The sequence below is a fragment of the Buteo buteo genome, chromosome 13 (assembly GCF_964188355.1).
Source record: "Buteo buteo chromosome 13, bButBut1.hap1.1, whole genome shotgun sequence".
Taxonomy (NCBI): domain Eukaryota; kingdom Metazoa; phylum Chordata; class Aves; order Accipitriformes; family Accipitridae; genus Buteo; species Buteo buteo.
Genome location: NC_134183.1, coordinates 19,084,532 through 19,101,442, shown reverse-complemented (window position 1 = coordinate 19,101,442; position 16,911 = coordinate 19,084,532). Strand labels below are relative to the sequence as shown.

Sequence of the window (16,911 nt, the reverse complement as noted above, 5' to 3'; positions counted from 1 at the left end):
ATTATCTCACTGATCAATCAGTGCAGAACAGATTTTAGGAGGACCCCTGGGCTGCCACTGCAAACAAAAAGCATCAATCACCCCTCTTGAGGTCCCAAGCATCTGACATAAGGAAGAAACTCAGCCTTGACATCTGAATATGCATTTCTGTCAGTTCAAAAAGTGACTTGAGAAGCAGATTCGTTCAGAGCTGAACTTACGTTCTGCTTGCTCACTGTAAAACTGGTATGTGAATTTAAAGTTAGAGGAGTGTAGCTTTGAGAAGAAAAAGGCTCTCGGTGCCCCCAACAAACACATCCTTAAATGCAGGAAAGCCAGTAAGTAGACCCTGAAGTGATGGTGACATGAATGGCTTTGTTGAAGGAAGACATTTCCTACAAACCAATCCAAATAAATGTAGAGACACAATGAAGCCCTGTTAAGTGACTATTGTCACAGCATGCCAGAAGGCAAAATAAAAGGTAGAGGAAGGGACACAGAAAAGCAGCTTGTTAATGGGAAAGACTGGTTAAACAAACTCCCTGCTTAATCAGCAAAGCATTTCACTACAGGAGAGCTCCCTCACACCAGTGCTTGACAAAGGAATACAAGACCTCTTAAAAAGCTGTTGTCCCATAGCCGGATTATGCACTGAGCATCCCTCACTCAGCTCTTCACTGGGAAGCATGACCAGTCAATTACCATTAAGAACTGTTATTTTTTTCCAAGCCAATTTGCTGCTCATGAACAACAACAGAGCAGCAGTCAGAATGAACTGTTCCTGGATATTACAATAGCATGGGCAGAGGAATACAAGCTTCCTCCAAGACTTCCTTGTGCAAATGCCTCTGGAAGAACCCCTGCCATCTCTGAGCAGAGCTTTCAGTGTCCACATCCAATTTAGCCATTATCTCTTTAATTGCACTGCCAACAAGTGAGTGATTGAGCATTCATTGTGAGAGGCTTTGTGTTCCCTTATCAACTGAGACAGAAGTCTTAACTACCAGGACAGCTAACAAATTAACACCCACACTTCATATGAGCTTGCAATTTCAAAAGGCTCTCCTCACTCCTGGCAGATTGTCTGCAGAATTTCTAGAATGCTTCTAAAGGCCCACTCCATCAACTATTCAGAGGTATGATCAGTGCCACTTCATGTAGCACAAGAGGTCCTGGGGTAAAGAGGATGGGATCTGCTAGCAGTTTGGTGATAAGTTTGCCATGTTTTCTACAGCAAGCAAGGCAGCCATTTTCATTATATAAAAATCAAAGATAAAAAGTGTTTCTAACTGACTTAAAGCCAGGTTTTCTGCTGGAAATCAGCATGACTCCTGTCTTCAGTAACACTTGGACTGCCCCCTATTACAATGACCCACAGATTCATCTCTCTTATGAAATAGGTGTGCCATGGAAATCTTTAGGAACCCAAGAAACATCATGTCAGACAAGACCACCTATCCATTCCAGGATACTCTCTTCCAAGGTAAACCATAGCAGTACAAAAAACATGGTAGAAAACACTACTCCAGAACAATTATGGAATGTTTCCTAACTGAAAACTTGCAATTTGAATTTCAAAGAAGCTTTTTATTGTGATGTCCTTAGGCAAATACAGAGAATCACAAAGATGGGGGAGAAGAAACACATAACACAAGAAAACCAAAACCTTTCCTCACACCTCAAGGTCAAAAGAGTTACCCATTTCAGCTGTCAAAGAAGTCAGCTTTAACCTACACTGGATATGATCTGTTTACTCTTGCTTCTTCTTTTGAGAGTAAAGTGCCTACTTACCATATTCATAACTGTGAGGATGAATCTTTGGGCAGCCTCTGCACCATGGTATTGGACCATATCAGCATCTGCCACCACCAGAGTTTCTACTGTGTACTCATTGGTAAGTCTAATGGCGTTTCTTCTCTCCCTCCAGTCACTGGTTGATTTCATTTTCTTTTGTCTCTTCTTTTCTAAAAGTCAAAATACTTATTAAGGCTGGCAGATCATAATAAAACATTTATACTCTTTTCAACAAACATTCTTGTGCACATTCAGATTGCAATGACCTTTAAAGTGTTCTTTGCCAATTAAAAGAAGCAACCAAGAAGTTCCATTGCAAATACATCTGTACCTCTGTGTGCAGATTCATGAGACCACCAGATTACATGCAAATAGGAAAAAGGATGGGAAAAGAGAAGTCAAGAAAAGCAAAAGATTAACTGTAATTCAAACCAAGAAGTCATGCTTTTGCAAAAATCTCAGAAATTGGAAATCTGACTTGTGAAAGGAGTAACATTCCACTATAATGAAACACATGCAAATTAAGGAAAAATCTGTTGAAGAAAACTTTAGGATAGAAGACCATGCTTTGGGATGCAATGTACACTCTAGACTCTGCAGGTTCTCCTTAGCCATGGAAGTTGTAAGATATTCCTGGAGTCAGTATTTCCATCAGTTGCATTTTCACTTGCTACCAGCATTATTAGAGCAATGTAACAGAACACAAGATAGAGTCTGAAAAATTTTAAGCTAAGTCAGACTGTTTTGGAACATGCATTATTTGCCAACTGCAGAAGTCTCTGGATGAAACCCAGAAGTGCAGAAGGTCAGGGTAGATAAGTCCTTCTCAAGCTTTCTTTGCTCATTTATTGCTGTTGGCATGAGCATCAGCACCAGCAGCTGCAGTCACCGGCCACCTACATGCAGAGCTCACATGCCTCTTTATTGTGGTACGTGTACCAAAAGCAGGGGACTCCCTAGACCAGCTGATCCTTAATGAACTTAAGTTACAAGAACCTGTGAAAAGGACCCATTCTAAGGACTAGAAAGTGAAGCAGTGGTCAGCTACCATTAACACAAAAAATAAAACACAGAAGTTAAACCTTCCTTCTTCCAAACTAAGGATCTAATGTATTAGTAATTTGTCCTCTTCTAAACTGAAAGGTGAAATGTGTTTCACAGCTCAAAGGCAGATGTGCAAAGCAGCTGAGGCATGAACAAAGGAAAAATTAAGTTCAGATCTGAAATTGAATCTACTCACTTTGTTGCAGTCACAAAAAATGTATTCATGTTTTCAATTGTAAAGTGAAAGAAAAGCAAATGAAGTCATTAAAACAAATTTATTTTCCAATAAGAAACAAACTGCCAAGATTCACTGAAATTACATCTACTTACTGCTCAGCCTGCAATATACTATGCATAAGATACTGACACTGGTATTAATGCTGATTTCTTCCAATGAAGAAGGGAGCCAAACACACAACAGGTCCCAAAACAGCTTAAACACAACATTCAATGCAAAAGTGACATGGGATAGACCATAATGGATGATCAGACAGATACCTCTTACATCACACTACACATGCTGCTCATTTCCCAGAGCAGAGAATCACATTTTAATTTTCTGTAGATTTAAACTTGAGACCCTCTCGTAGCAAAGGACCATTCTGCAGCAGGCAGATCTGAGTTAGCATTCACTCATCCTGTTTTTCCACACTGTTTACCAGCTCCCTTACATAATTCATCATGACTTTCCCTTCTTTCCCAGGCTGGTAAATGCACTCAGACCCAGATCACCAGTTTTCCTGACTGACCCTCTTGTATTCAGGGTGATAAACTCCATCAGCTGTAAGTCCCCCAAAGCCCACCTGAAATGGACTCCTTGCCTTCTGCTCATTCATACATTTTCTGTCTTGTCAATATGCATATTTGCAGATGTCCATCCCATATTCCTATTCTGAGTAGTCTAGCAGTCATCCAGTATAGCTCTGCACATGCTTTTCTGCCTAAGGCATTGACTGTAAACACTCGGTTCATATTTTAAACTGAGAAAACAACCATGAAATTTGATTTGAATCTTTTTTAAGAGTTTGGAAATATCCCTCTGGGTCTAAAAAGACAGGCAGGAGCCCATGGACAAGCAAAAAATGAAAACTTGGGGTGCTCATAAATAATGAAAGCTACATGCCAGCAGCAAAGATGAAAATAACCAAGTTTCAAGGCTTGTTTTCGCATGGACTGCAGGACGGCTGCAGAAAAGTGTGCAATCACGACAAAGCTGCCACAGAGCAGGGGATCTCTATATTTCTAAGTGCTTTAGAAAGGCAATGAAATAAAATGGAGTGACTATACCAGAAGGAACAAAAGATGAATGCACCTTTGATTTGCCAACTATGAAATGGAGATGACTTCACCAAACTTCTGTGAAAAAGCTCTTATGTTTGTCTGTTTGTTTATTCCATTTCATTCCATTCAACTACCCATCCCTCCCTCTGCATAGCCACGCATCTTTAGCTGTGGTACTTTGAAGGTTATCATTTAAATGCCAGGGGAGAAAGCGGAGAAAAAGGAAGAGAAGGTAAATCATTCCAGTAAGAACATTGACTTTTTGGGTCTTGCTGCTAGCAATCAGAACCTTCCTAGAAGTAACAGCAATTCCCCATCAAATTCTTATTTTGGTAATTCCCTGATAAATTAAAAGTTTTCAGCTAGTGTAAATCTCCTGCCTATAGAAAAGTTGCTCTTATTGGGGGGCTAGGCCTAGACTCACAGAAATCTGGGCCTGACATTGAATGAGCTGTGTAAAAACGCTTAAGTGGAAGAAAATAAATCTGGAGTACTCTGGGTTTTCACTTTTAAAAAAAAAAACAAACTCCTTTCTGGTGGAAAAGAAGCCACTTGTGTCAGAGGAGGAACCCACGATGCTAGACTGTAGCTTGCGCTCCAGAGAGAAGAGGTCACATCATGGTCATTTGCTAGACTGTAGCTTGCGCTCCAGGGAGAAGAGGTCACATCATGGTCATTTGCCATTTGCCCAGCGTGGTCCCTTCTCCAGAGGCAGATGAAGGAATTGGCGAGGCTTTGCTGATTCCACTCGGCCCCTCTTTGCAGAAGGCAGCTGTACAAAACTCTGAAAGGTGTGATTTCTGGATAGCAGCAGTGTAAAGGGACTCCTGGCAAATTGCTGGGTAGTCTTGGTTCACACAAAGCCTCTGGCCCCCATTCCTCCATGAGTTTTACTTGAAGCTGTGGATTGGCTGCTTTCCACTGGGTGGTAGGGATTAGAGGTTGTGTGTGGAAAACTACCACCCCACAGACTTGCCTAGAAACACAGCCAAACTGACCTAACTTAGAGAATCTGGGCTCTTACTCTCATCCTCTCCCTCACATTGTCCAAGTGTAAGCTTACCAAGCACTTAAAACAGGCAACATGTAATGGACTCAAGGGAGCCTACAAAGAGCTCAGCTGGTCACCGATGATACACTACAGAAGAAGTAAGGCAAAGCAACACAAGCTACTTGAACAGAAGACTGAGTGTGTGTCTCTTTTTTTTTCTTTTGGATTTCTGTTTTCAAGTTTGTAGATCCTCTACAGGATAATTTTTCTTTGTTCTTTCTGTCCTTTTTGTCCTTGCAGAGGGCTACTTTCAGAGTGGTCTCTATTTGCACCTTCCTTCCTGCCACACATGCAAACAATTTTCCAGGATAATCAAGCTCATGGCGAAAATGTAACTATCATTTTGCATGTACGAACCATCCCAAACAGAACAAAGGAAATACACACGTCCCATATCACAGACATTTGATGAAGAGGAGAAAAAGATCCAAAACCAATAGTAAAAACCCTCTTTAAACACATCCACAACTCATACCTGAGGTGAGTCAACTTTATGGAGGTCAATCAGAAAAACCCCATCTCTAGAGCCTCACTTCAGCAACAAGCCAGCACGGAGAAGTCTCACTCCTGCCCTGCATGATTTATGGGCTATGGGCAGAGAATCTCTCCATGAGTACATGAAACCCCAAACTAAAATAAACATCAGCCATTAAAACAAGGATTAAATGCTCGGTGGATTCTTTATTTGAACAAACTGATGTTACAAATTTTGTGGTGCAGATGTTAAGTGTTACTGTGAAGGCATAAGAGGCCATAAAACATGGGCAGGAGCCTGTCAGAGGAGTTTACATTGTGGGGAGCATACATAACCAAACTGCACGCTATTTTAGGAGTCAGGTGTTCCCTGCTTAAGAGGTCAGAGAATTTCATGTGAAATATGAGCTGAAACAGTCAATCTACAACACACCACGTATATGCTGCGGGTGACTAGGCACAAGGGACATTACTCTTTTGCCAGCCACTTTGACAGTGTGTTACACAGTCTATCTGGCCAAATATTCCACAAAATTCAGAACTGTTAGGTGATGGGAGAAGCACGATACACTCCGAGATCTTCAGTATAAAAGGGATGTAACATCGCACAAGCTCATTAGCTGGCTTTTATTTACAGGGTCTTACCTTTCCTTGGCTAGTCACCTGCAAAGCAACATGATCATATCACTTTCTGCTGTCCAGCAGTCTTTGAAATCTTCCTCAGAATGGCAAAAAAACATAGTCCCTACTGCGATCAGGAGCACAACAGAGTTCTTCTGAAGCCTCAGTAGAAAACTCCTTATGTTCAGTGCTTTTTATGGCAACCCAACAGATGTACAATTCCAATGGAACCGCCCCAAATGACCTTTTCCTACTACACACCAAAAGCCCTGTCTAGCACTGTCTGGTTTTTGGCACATTCTTGCTGTAACTGCAGAGTGCTGTCCTGCTCCTCCTACCTCCCTTCCAACAGTATTTCCCAGACTCATCTGAAAAGCAACTTCTCCTCCTATAGCCTTCCACTTTTTTTCTCCCTAATCTTTCCCTTTGTAATTTTAGCTACCTCATTCTAGTTAAACCTACTGAGAGTTTCTGGATGCAGTTCAACAAAAGCCACAAATAAAAGTAAAATTGCAGAGTCCTTTCTGCTAGGCCAGATTTCTCCCTAGAAGCTCTTCTCTATTGCTGCCTTAAAAATCCTCTCCAGTTCTTCCTCAGGAAGCCCTCTGCTAACTTCCCTCCACCCATGACCCCTTTAACATCTCTATACCCTCACATGGAAAGCTATCTCTGTTTTCCTTTACGCTGTTACTTCAGCAACATAAAAAGGAGGAGAGAGTATGCAAGTGGGGCAAACAGCTAACATTAGCTCTCCCAGGAGTTTCTAGAGAATCTTTCACTGGTACTCCCATTAGGCAAGCTTTATTAGTTTCACTTAGAAGTAAAAATCACCACCTCTCCAAAGCAAAGCAGAGGGAAGAAAAAGGAGATCTTGCACACAAACCAAGCCTAGAAATGAAAGAAAGCAAGTTCTTGAGGTATATGCTTACTAGTTAACCTAAAACAATATGTCACTCAGAGGAAGGACAAGTTTCCTGAATTATTAGAAGGACAGGATGCCACAAAGTTTCTCTGGTACCAGTAGTAGGATACAAAGACCTCTCAAAAGGCTATCAATTCTGTGTTAAAAAGATCATTATACTGCATCTGTGTCTCTTGGGCATTGCTATTTAACCTAGACTGCACTAATTCCAAAGAAGTTTTCAAATCTAGCATAATGACTTGATTTCACTGCAAATCCAGAAGACAAGGTGTAAATGGAGCCCAGGAAGGAAGTGAAACAGAAACTGGAAGTCAGCAGCAGCATTTATATCCCAGGACCAGACCAAAAGAAAAACCTGAACAAAATACAGGCAGGCTTCTTTTTTAGTTTGAATTAAGATCAAAGTGTGGTGGTTTGAAACACACAGAAGAGTGTTTATTATTTAAAAACACATCAAGAGAAATATGCTACTGTTAAATCAGTCTACTACTCTTCTTTGAATCTGACAGCAGAGCTGCTTCAAAACTGTGTATTGAACAGCTTCTTCAAAAGACTGACTGCACGGCATCACCATGGTGGATGCCCACAAGCTGTACAAGTCAGCAACCTTGTTTGCTCAGCCTGAGGATCAAGTTGCTCATGGTTATAATCAAGACAAATTTGAACAGGCTTAGAGATTTGAGACTTCCAGGATGACAAAACATTTGCTGCAGCAGTCAGCCCACTGAAGGACATGTGCTAACACAGCCTGAGCTGAAAGAGCAACCACAGATCACGGGAGAGCTCAGAGCTGTGAGATCACCACAGGCACATAAAGGGGACCAGTTCAAAATTCATGAACACAACCAGAAACATCCCTTCACTGCCTCCTGTGGTCTTTACACCCACAGCTCTGTGCATTGGTTACCTTGCAGCTGCCGCTTTCATCCATACAACAACAGAGAGATTCTTTTCAAAACACTGATCTCCTGAAGAAAAAAAAAAACAACAAAACAAACCCAAAAAACCCACCACACTTCAGCTCCAGGGCCCTTGCTCCACACAGCTGCTTCCTTTACATCTGTCCTGTAGCATCCACCTCAGAGTAGACACAAGCAAGGATTGAAGAAGGAAGCTAAGAAGAATAGACACCATTGGAGTTTCTGCCACAGCCAGCACTACCCAATCTATTTCCAGCCATGGGAACATGGAGCCCCCTTCACCTCTGCCAGGACACAGCACAAAATTGTCCCTGTGCACTGGTCTTTTATACCTCCATTAAAAGCTTGAGATTTCAGATTTACCACAGCTAGCTGATGCCAGTGGGTAGTCTGAAGTTCAGGGATTAAAAAATGATTGCTCATTCAAATCACAGCTGATAACAGACTGAGAGCTGTCCTCTCATTTTTAATGCCTTGTCCTACAAAATGATTATGCACCCCCGATCTCTTTCTGACTAGAATGGCAGACAAAATCATGTGTCAACTGGTAGGAAAAATCATTGTGTAGCAGAATGAGCCATTGCTCCCTAATCCACCTCCCAAAAACATTTAGATGGGTTTTTGTTTGTTTTGGGTTTGTTGTTGTTGTTGTTTTGGTTTGGGGGGTTTGGGTTGGTTTTTTTGTTTGTTTTGGTTGGTTTTGGGGTTTTTTTTTGTTTCTTTTGTTTTTTACCAAATCACAAGTTCATGACTATTTGTCTGGCACAGCAGCAAACAAGAATTTCAGACAGAAGTCATGAACTCTGTGCTGCATCTCAAAACACCAGAGTTTTTATTGCAAAGATTGTTATCCAAATTAGTCTGTGGCTTGGACACATCAGTTAAAACCTTTTTCTTCTGCAAAGCATGCTCAGTCGTCAACATAACGCATCAGGACTTTGTCTTTAATGTCAGGCCTGTAAGACAGCACAGGATAAGCACTATGATCTCTGTCTGCTCACTGGTTCAAATTGTCAGCTGAATTTCAAAGATTGCCACCTCCCGAACTATGTGCGCTCATCTCCTTTTAAAAGGACACCTTCATTGTAGGCTTTCCATCCAGCTAGAAACAAGGACTCACTGATGTAAGACAGAGAAGACAATTTAATGTTACAGAAAGCAGGCACAGTGAGCACGGCTTAATGGTAATACTGTTAAAGTGGGAATGGAAATATCTGCTCTGTCACCCCCTCTTAGCCTCTGTGCCTCCATTTCTCATCCTGTATTTGATTTTCTCTGTTAGTAGCTGTAAATTCTCTGAAGCTGAATTGACTTCCTTTGTTTGTGACAGACACACAATGATCCCAACTTGCTTGGTCCAAGTGATAAGGAGTGATGTACATAAGACTCTGAACTCAGACTCCTCAGTTTTGATCACTTAAACTCAGCAGATGTGAGACCAATCACAAAGCACAGCCCTAACCCACTTCAGGGCTTTAGAGACTACGAAATGCTTGGCTGCAGTTATACTGTGAAAAATGGCATCATTGGCCTCCAGGTTTATTTTATTTTAATGAGTCTTTAGTGAACGTGCTTAGTTTGCAAAGAATGTTTTTACAACTGCCAGCCTTACCAACCCATCCTGGGCTTTGGCAGCTGAACTCCAATTGCTTCTGCTGAGGCTGGAAGAGCTCCGGGACTCACCAAACCCAGGGCTCCCCACCTACAGTCTGACCTCACCATTACACCTATACCTTGAGAGAGGTGGCACAGACCTCCTTGAAAGCCGGGCAATTTACTTCTGGTGATTTGCAAAAGCCAGTGAAGAATACAGGTTCATCTCCCATAATGGCGCTGACTCAGCAGGTCAAAGTGAAGTAAAAAGCATCATAGTAGTTATTTTTAATCCCTAATGTCTACAGATATGTCAAACTACACAGGGAACAGATCAGCTGAGAAAGAAACTGGCAGTTTAGAGCAACTTTCAGGTCCAAAGGCTCTTGGTACCACTGCCAGCTCAGAGTTAGTAGCCCTAATTTGCAAATAAAGAAGCTGTTTGAGAGTTAGAGGTTACAGTCTAAATGGCCTCTAAATTTCTGGGCCTTCAGTCTTGGGTTCACAGTCTGGGACATCTATGACTGATCACTCATAATTACAAACTACCTCAAAGGAAGCTTAGAGTTTTGAATGGAGGCAAAACCTGCCCCCAAGTGTTCCCATCTTGGCCACACAAACATGTAGGTGCCCAACACTTGGTAGCTTTTATAAGAAAGATCCCAAGGGACCTACTGAAGCTCAAAGGTCAAATAAATTGGGAGTTGAGACCAACAGAGGCCCAATTCCCAACTCTTGGCTCTAACCCCGAGATATGATTTATGATGATATGGAAAAAAACCAGAGACAGCTAAAAGGTAACTGATGTACCTTAGTCTCCTTGGAGCCACCTGTCTGCCTTTCTAGCCAGAATGACCACTTGAATACACATGAACATCATGAGACAAGGACGGCATACACCAGACAACCTAGCTCACTACCACCTGCCAGTTTAGATTTCATTAAGTTCCAATGGGAACTAGCACTATGTTTTATTAGGAACCAAGTGAAGGAGTAATACAGCTCTACTGCGTGCAGCTGCTCTGGAAGGGGAAGAAATCCATGCATTACACATATCTGCATCTCCTTTTTTTTGGTCTCTGTTGCACCTTGACAGTGAAGGAAGAAGAAACTGGACTCCCTCCTGCTTCACATTATCCATGCTGCCCTCATGCTGAGGGCTGCAACCAGAACAGACCAGCAGTAAAACTTCACTTGCCACATGTGATGGAAAAAGACAACTTCTGAATGGTAGACTGCTCTAAAAGGCTGCTATTTACCAGCCATAAGGAAACAATCACACACTTACAGGGAAAATCCAGACTCCCTGTTTGGAAGACCACGGAGCTGGAGAAACCAAGGGATTTATCCACACAAGTAAGACATACTCTCATGGGTAAAGTGCTGAATTTCTGATACAAGGAATACTTCTATGCTTGCAAACACTTAATCACATTACATCTCCTGACTAGCCCATTGCTGAAATCCTTGGTTTAATTCTTCAACAGATGCTTCCTAATATGGACTAATACAGGTTGCATTACATCTTTCTATTTTTAGTGCACATGTTTTTTGGCCATAACAACTGCTATTTCAGGCCAAGTCAAACCTGCAGAGAAAACACAGCTAAGAGACAATGATTAAAGATGGGGAAATGCAACATAGCAGTAACATGTGTTTAGGATTTATACCTGTTCGGGAATAGCGTTCCCTACATTTGATACCTGCATATTAGCACTTATTTAAATTATTACCAGCTTTGATTAATTGTTAAAACAGATTGAGAAGTAACTATACAAAGAAGCAATGCATTGTTATTTTGTGAATTAAAAGGTTGATCTTACTGTTTTTTCACTATATGCTTCTCTCCATGCAGGACATTTGCATTAAATGAAAACTGGTTCATTTAAACTGACAAAAGGGTTTAAAACAAACCCACATTTAAGAGTAATTTGTGAGGTCTATATCATAAACATGAAATAACAACCTTCCCTCCAAAGACAAGCTGCTCTCTCTCATGCTCCTGGACTGTATTTTATATCAAATCCCTTCTATGTAAGGGGACTTTAATACATCACTGGAGACCTTTGGAAAAGTTATAACAGAACTTACATTTCCCAGAGAAACAGAAAGTTTTATGACATGGTTAGAAGAGATTCCTATGCTTTCATAACATGGTTTGATACTGTCTTTAACATTAATATTTTCTCTCACCACGGAAAACTGAAAAATTTTCCCCATCCAGAGACTTTGATGGCGTAGGAAACATGCAAAATATGTGACCAGATCTCAGCAAATTAGTTGAACTACTGTTGTTCCATGATAGTTAACATAACTATATTACAAGGTCACAGAGAGACAGGGCAATGAAAGAAGCCCTATCATCTCAGGTGTTTTCTACCCCCATTCTTAGCTACAGGTGGCTAATAAAGGAGACAGTACAGCTCCCTTGCAGTCCTCTCTGGTCCGCCCATTTCATGTCTACCCTAAGCTATTCCTATGGGGTCAGAGATTGGTGGGAGTCACATATACTGCCAAAACACAGATTAGCCCTGCAGCTACCTCTTGTCCCTACAAATAGAGAAGTCTATTCATGGAGGTCTAGGCCAAACCCGATGGCACTGCAAAAATCATGTATGATGCATTAAGAGAGATCTCTTTCTCTCCCACCTGGCTTATCTGTAGAGAAATTCTTATTTATATGTATTAAAACCTACAAACAAAACTCCCTATGACTCCATTCTCTCTCCAGAAAGACCACTAGTCTAGGACCTTCGACAAGAAAGTCATCAAACTTGTTCTTTAAAATCAGAACAGTGTGTGATAGCAGGTTTGTGCCCCAGATGCAGCCCAGTGTCTAGAGATGAGAACCAAAGAAGTGTTTCACATCACTAGTGTGAAGCTATTTCCCATGTTCCTAATGATGCCATGCTTCAGAGCAAATGAAACCCAACCATTCCTTCCTTCCCCCTCACGGCACATGCACCTGGAAACCTTTTAATAGGTTTTCTGTTTACCTCACAGGGGCTCATGTTCATGTCTGAGTGGAAATGTGCATTGTGACTTGAACTCTTTCTCCTGCTGGATGAGAGGTGATAAAAAAATACTTATACACATATCATATGACTAACAATAGCACCTGGCCCACAGTGATGGGATCTGTCCTTTGCTGATGGAGCACTTCAGAATTTAAACAAAAGAATTAAAACATCAGCCCTGAATCCACAGATCTGGGATTTTTTTTTAACCCATTAGTAGGCACTTTCAGATTCAAATCTCAAAGATCCAGTCATGCAAGACCCTAAGTACTTTCCCATTCCTGACTACAGCCAGATTAATCCTCTTAAACAGATTATTCCAGGAGAAATTTGGCTCCTACAAAGTTCTCCTGCAGCTCTAAAAATAATTTCGAGTGCTGTAGGACATGTTACGCCACTTAGACTAAAGGAGTTGTTTTAGAGATTTAAACAACCACTTACAAACCAGACTGCTAGCATTACCTAGCCCCAAGGAACTGTTCAGCTCAGTTTCCCTCTCCCATGGCTGGGGTCTGCAAGGTAAGTAGCATGCTTCTGGGTGGAACGCAAGAGGAATGCCCTTGGAAAGCTGTGCTCTCTATCGCCTCAGTAGCACTGACACTGATTAGGTTCATTTTGCTTTCTTGAAATGCTTGCTTCCTCCCCCTACACATATTCACACAAGTCATTATATCACCATGCATCTTTTTTTACAATCAATTAAGTTCATATATCACAGGACCACTACTGACAACAGAAATTTGTGATTGAGCAATTTAGCCCTGTCTAAATTCTTAAGGCAAGATCAATAATTAACATTAAAAATTCAGCATCTGATGCTTTGTATTTTATATGAATTCCAAATAACCCCAGATCATGCCAGTTACTGCTGAATTACAAAATTTTAAGAAGAAAATACCTTTAGAGGTGATTCTTGTCTGTTCAGAAAATACAAAAAGAACAGCAAAGGACTGGAAAATGCCCAAGCATTGCAATTCTGCAGCTTTGAAAAATACTAATTTTATATTGTATTTACACAGACATGTATTTTTCTGTTGTTGCACAATACAGGATGTGTATCTAAAATGTCTAGCATGCGAATATTTCCCACGTATTTACAACCTCCATTCTTTCCTGCCAAGTTTTAGCCTGGATGACCCAAATTACAAGCCACTGAAAAACAACCTCTAGTACAAATCTGAACAGTCCTTCACACTGCCAGCTGGTGCGTACCATAGTAAAGAGACCTTTTTCCAGGAGAAACTCTGGAAGCATGCCCCTAGATCATCATTTCCACACAATTTCATTAGGAATGGACCTTTTGTGTGTCAGAGAGGATTAATTTTTTTGTTTCTAAACTCCTTCTGCACAAAAGTTAATCCAAACCAGACAGGAGTCAATTAGGTCATTAACGTGCTAAGCCTATTAACAGCCAGGACTTACATTTCTTTCCCGCAACAATGAAAAACATTCAGGAGTCTGCCTTTAAGTGGCAAGGCCCATGAGCAATTTCATTATTTTATGACACGGCTACTTGAAGCGGTGGCTGTTTGCACGAGCAAGCAGCACTCCCCACTGTGCAGCAGTCAGGTGCTTTCCTCCCTTTTTTAGCATAGCCAGCCTGCAGTCAACACAAAGAATAAGCACCCAAGGGATACAAATTCTGTTCTCAGCTGTTCTGCAAACTTCTGTGTGATCCTGGGGCAGGGCAGGGAATCACACAGTCCCAGATTTTCCTCACCTACCTGCTGGGGGAGGGACTAAGGCTATCCTGGTCTCCCGCAAGAGTGAGAGAAGCCCACATTCTCCCCAAACCCAGTCCTAGCTTAGCCCCTCAAGTAACACCAGTTAGAAAAAAGTCCAGTCACAGAACAAGATCCATAGCCTTAAATAAATTTTACATCAGACTATTAATCTCCCTCTGCCTCAACCCAGAAACACACTCAGCCCATGTGGCCTGGCCACCACGTTTGCCTGAGCTGAGCTATGGTAGTAATGTGTGTGCATGTGTGCATGTGTGTGCTCTTAGCACAACAAATAAGAACTTCAATGACTTTCCTTGCAGTAGGGACTCTAGTTCCTCAGGCTGTCCATGGATTAGGAACCTAACAGATATGTAATTAATTTTGCTGACACACAGAGTTAAGTGCAATCACATCATGTAAGACCAAGGGTCCACCTAGCCTGTGCCATGAGGTCCCCCAAGCTCAGGACCTGCCTGTCAATCACCTCTGGGCCAATATGAGGAGGACAAAGCTTGCAGGGAGGATCCCAGCAACTGTGGGGTCTATTCATATTCCCTTTTGGACAAAGCAGAGAAGAGCAGCATGTAGTGGGTCCCCAGAAGCCTTTAGGAAGCAGTAGGTGCTACCGGAAACACTTTTTTTCAGTGTCCCCTTTTAATGTCTTATTTTTACAGTTCTGATACCTTGGTACTCACTCACCTCCTCTTTCCATTTATGATCCCATATAACTACCCAGTGTCTCCCCAATTTCCTTTCCTTTAGTCCCTCTTCTCAGGGAGGAAATTTCAGTTCTGCCAAGGACAGGCAGCACCCTGCCTCTAGACAGAAGGTCAGAGGGTTCAGTGGCAAAAGGATGAGGCAGATTTCCTGGACTGGTTTTGGTTCAGTTCAGCTTTTAACTAATGGCTGTCTTATTTTACAGTGTAAGAATTCTGGAATGCATTTTCTATGAACACAGTGCTGCAACACCTACAGTACTTGGCTAGGAAATCAGAGTGGTGCTGAATTCTGATGTTTCCTCTAAAAAGAGACATAGGGGATCTGTAACTCTAACCAGAACCAAGATTTCATACTCAGAGAATCAAGAAGATTGGCTTAGTCTGAACCCATGAGAATGATAAACCTGCTGAACTACTAAGAGCTCAACTCCACAGAGGAGAAAATAAAGGTCCTGGCTACAGGATTTACCAATAGGCAGTGCCAGCTACAAGGCAAACTTATGAGCCAGCACAGGTCATCTCTGCTGGTACATAGGCTTGGTTAAATAAAAAAAAAAAAAAAAAAAAAAAAAGATAGATACAAAAACTGAGAGATACAGGCAAACTTTAAGTTCATGGCTGCCTATTCCAGTCAGTTCCTTCAGACCTCTTCTTCCACTGCTGTTCCCAATAAGGAAGACTTTTGTGCCTCCCGCTGCTGCCATGTCCCTTTACGTCCCACAACAGCATTTGTTCCTGACCACTTAACTGTTCCCATACTAGCGAGTCTTACTCTTGTACCAATTAAACCTGCCAGTCCTGCTTCCCATTTTGTCCCTTTGGCAGCCCAGTAGAAGACAGCATAGATGCCTTGCTATGATCAGTGAATACAGTTAGCCATTTTCTCTTGAAAAGTGATAGGAAATAACAATATCAACATCTGTTTTAGTATTAACACCAAACAAACAAAAAAAACCCCACTCAAATGAAAAGGCTGAAGACAGCTGCATCTTTTCAGCATTTCAGGTGGTAAGCATTAGAACACCAGCAAGGTTTGCAGCAGTTCACAGGCACACACTCTAAGTGCAAAATTATAGTAAAGCTACTGACATTCTGTTGTGCCTTGGCTGGAGGAAGGTGAAAGACAGGAGAAAAATATTGCCAGGAGGACCATCACCAAAGAACCGGATCTCCTTACTGTTAGTCTCCCATTCCAATGGAGACTCTAGGGCTTAAAATCAGATCCACAATCATTACTTTTTTTTTTATTTTATTTAAAAACCAACTTCAACGTTGTCATGCTGGGTCACAACTGAAGACTGACAATTTGGAACACACCACTAGCATCTCACATACCTATGGAGACCCATAGGAGTTAAGTCCAGGATCCTAACACTGGCAAGGTGTGTCAGCATGACACTGGGAACTGAATCCAGAGCGTTAGAGAATGTCTACTATCAACTGCTAGACATGCAATTAAAATCTAAATCATTGCCATTTCTCAGGAAGTTGGTTCATCTCCCAACTCTTGTTATATTACAGAAACCCCACTGAAACAATATATCTCATATTGCTAAATTATTTAAGCAGAAAAGCACTAGAAATTGCTTGAGAGGTTGTTGTTCGGTCCAGAATAGCTTCACACACGAGGCATATCTGTATCCACAGCCAGTGTAACAGGATGGCAGACAAAAACTGCTCAAGCACTCAACCACCTAACTTACACAGGATCCCTGCTGTCACAGCTGTAGCTCCTTCAATATCCAATCTAGCTAAATTAAAGTTAACCTAGG

General features: G+C 41.6%; 1 protein-coding gene across 1 annotated transcript in view; it reads right to left on the bottom strand.

Annotated features, from left to right (window-relative positions):
* Nucleotides 1-16,911, bottom strand: part of ADAMTS17 (ADAM metallopeptidase with thrombospondin type 1 motif 17) — a 199,538-nt gene that overhangs the window by 170,110 nt on the left and 12,517 nt on the right. The window contains exon 4 of the mRNA XM_075044993.1: nt 1,771-1,943. Coding sequence (XP_074901094.1) covers nt 1,771-1,943 — 173 coding nt within the window. The remainder of the gene's footprint in view (nt 1-1,770; nt 1,944-16,911) is intronic.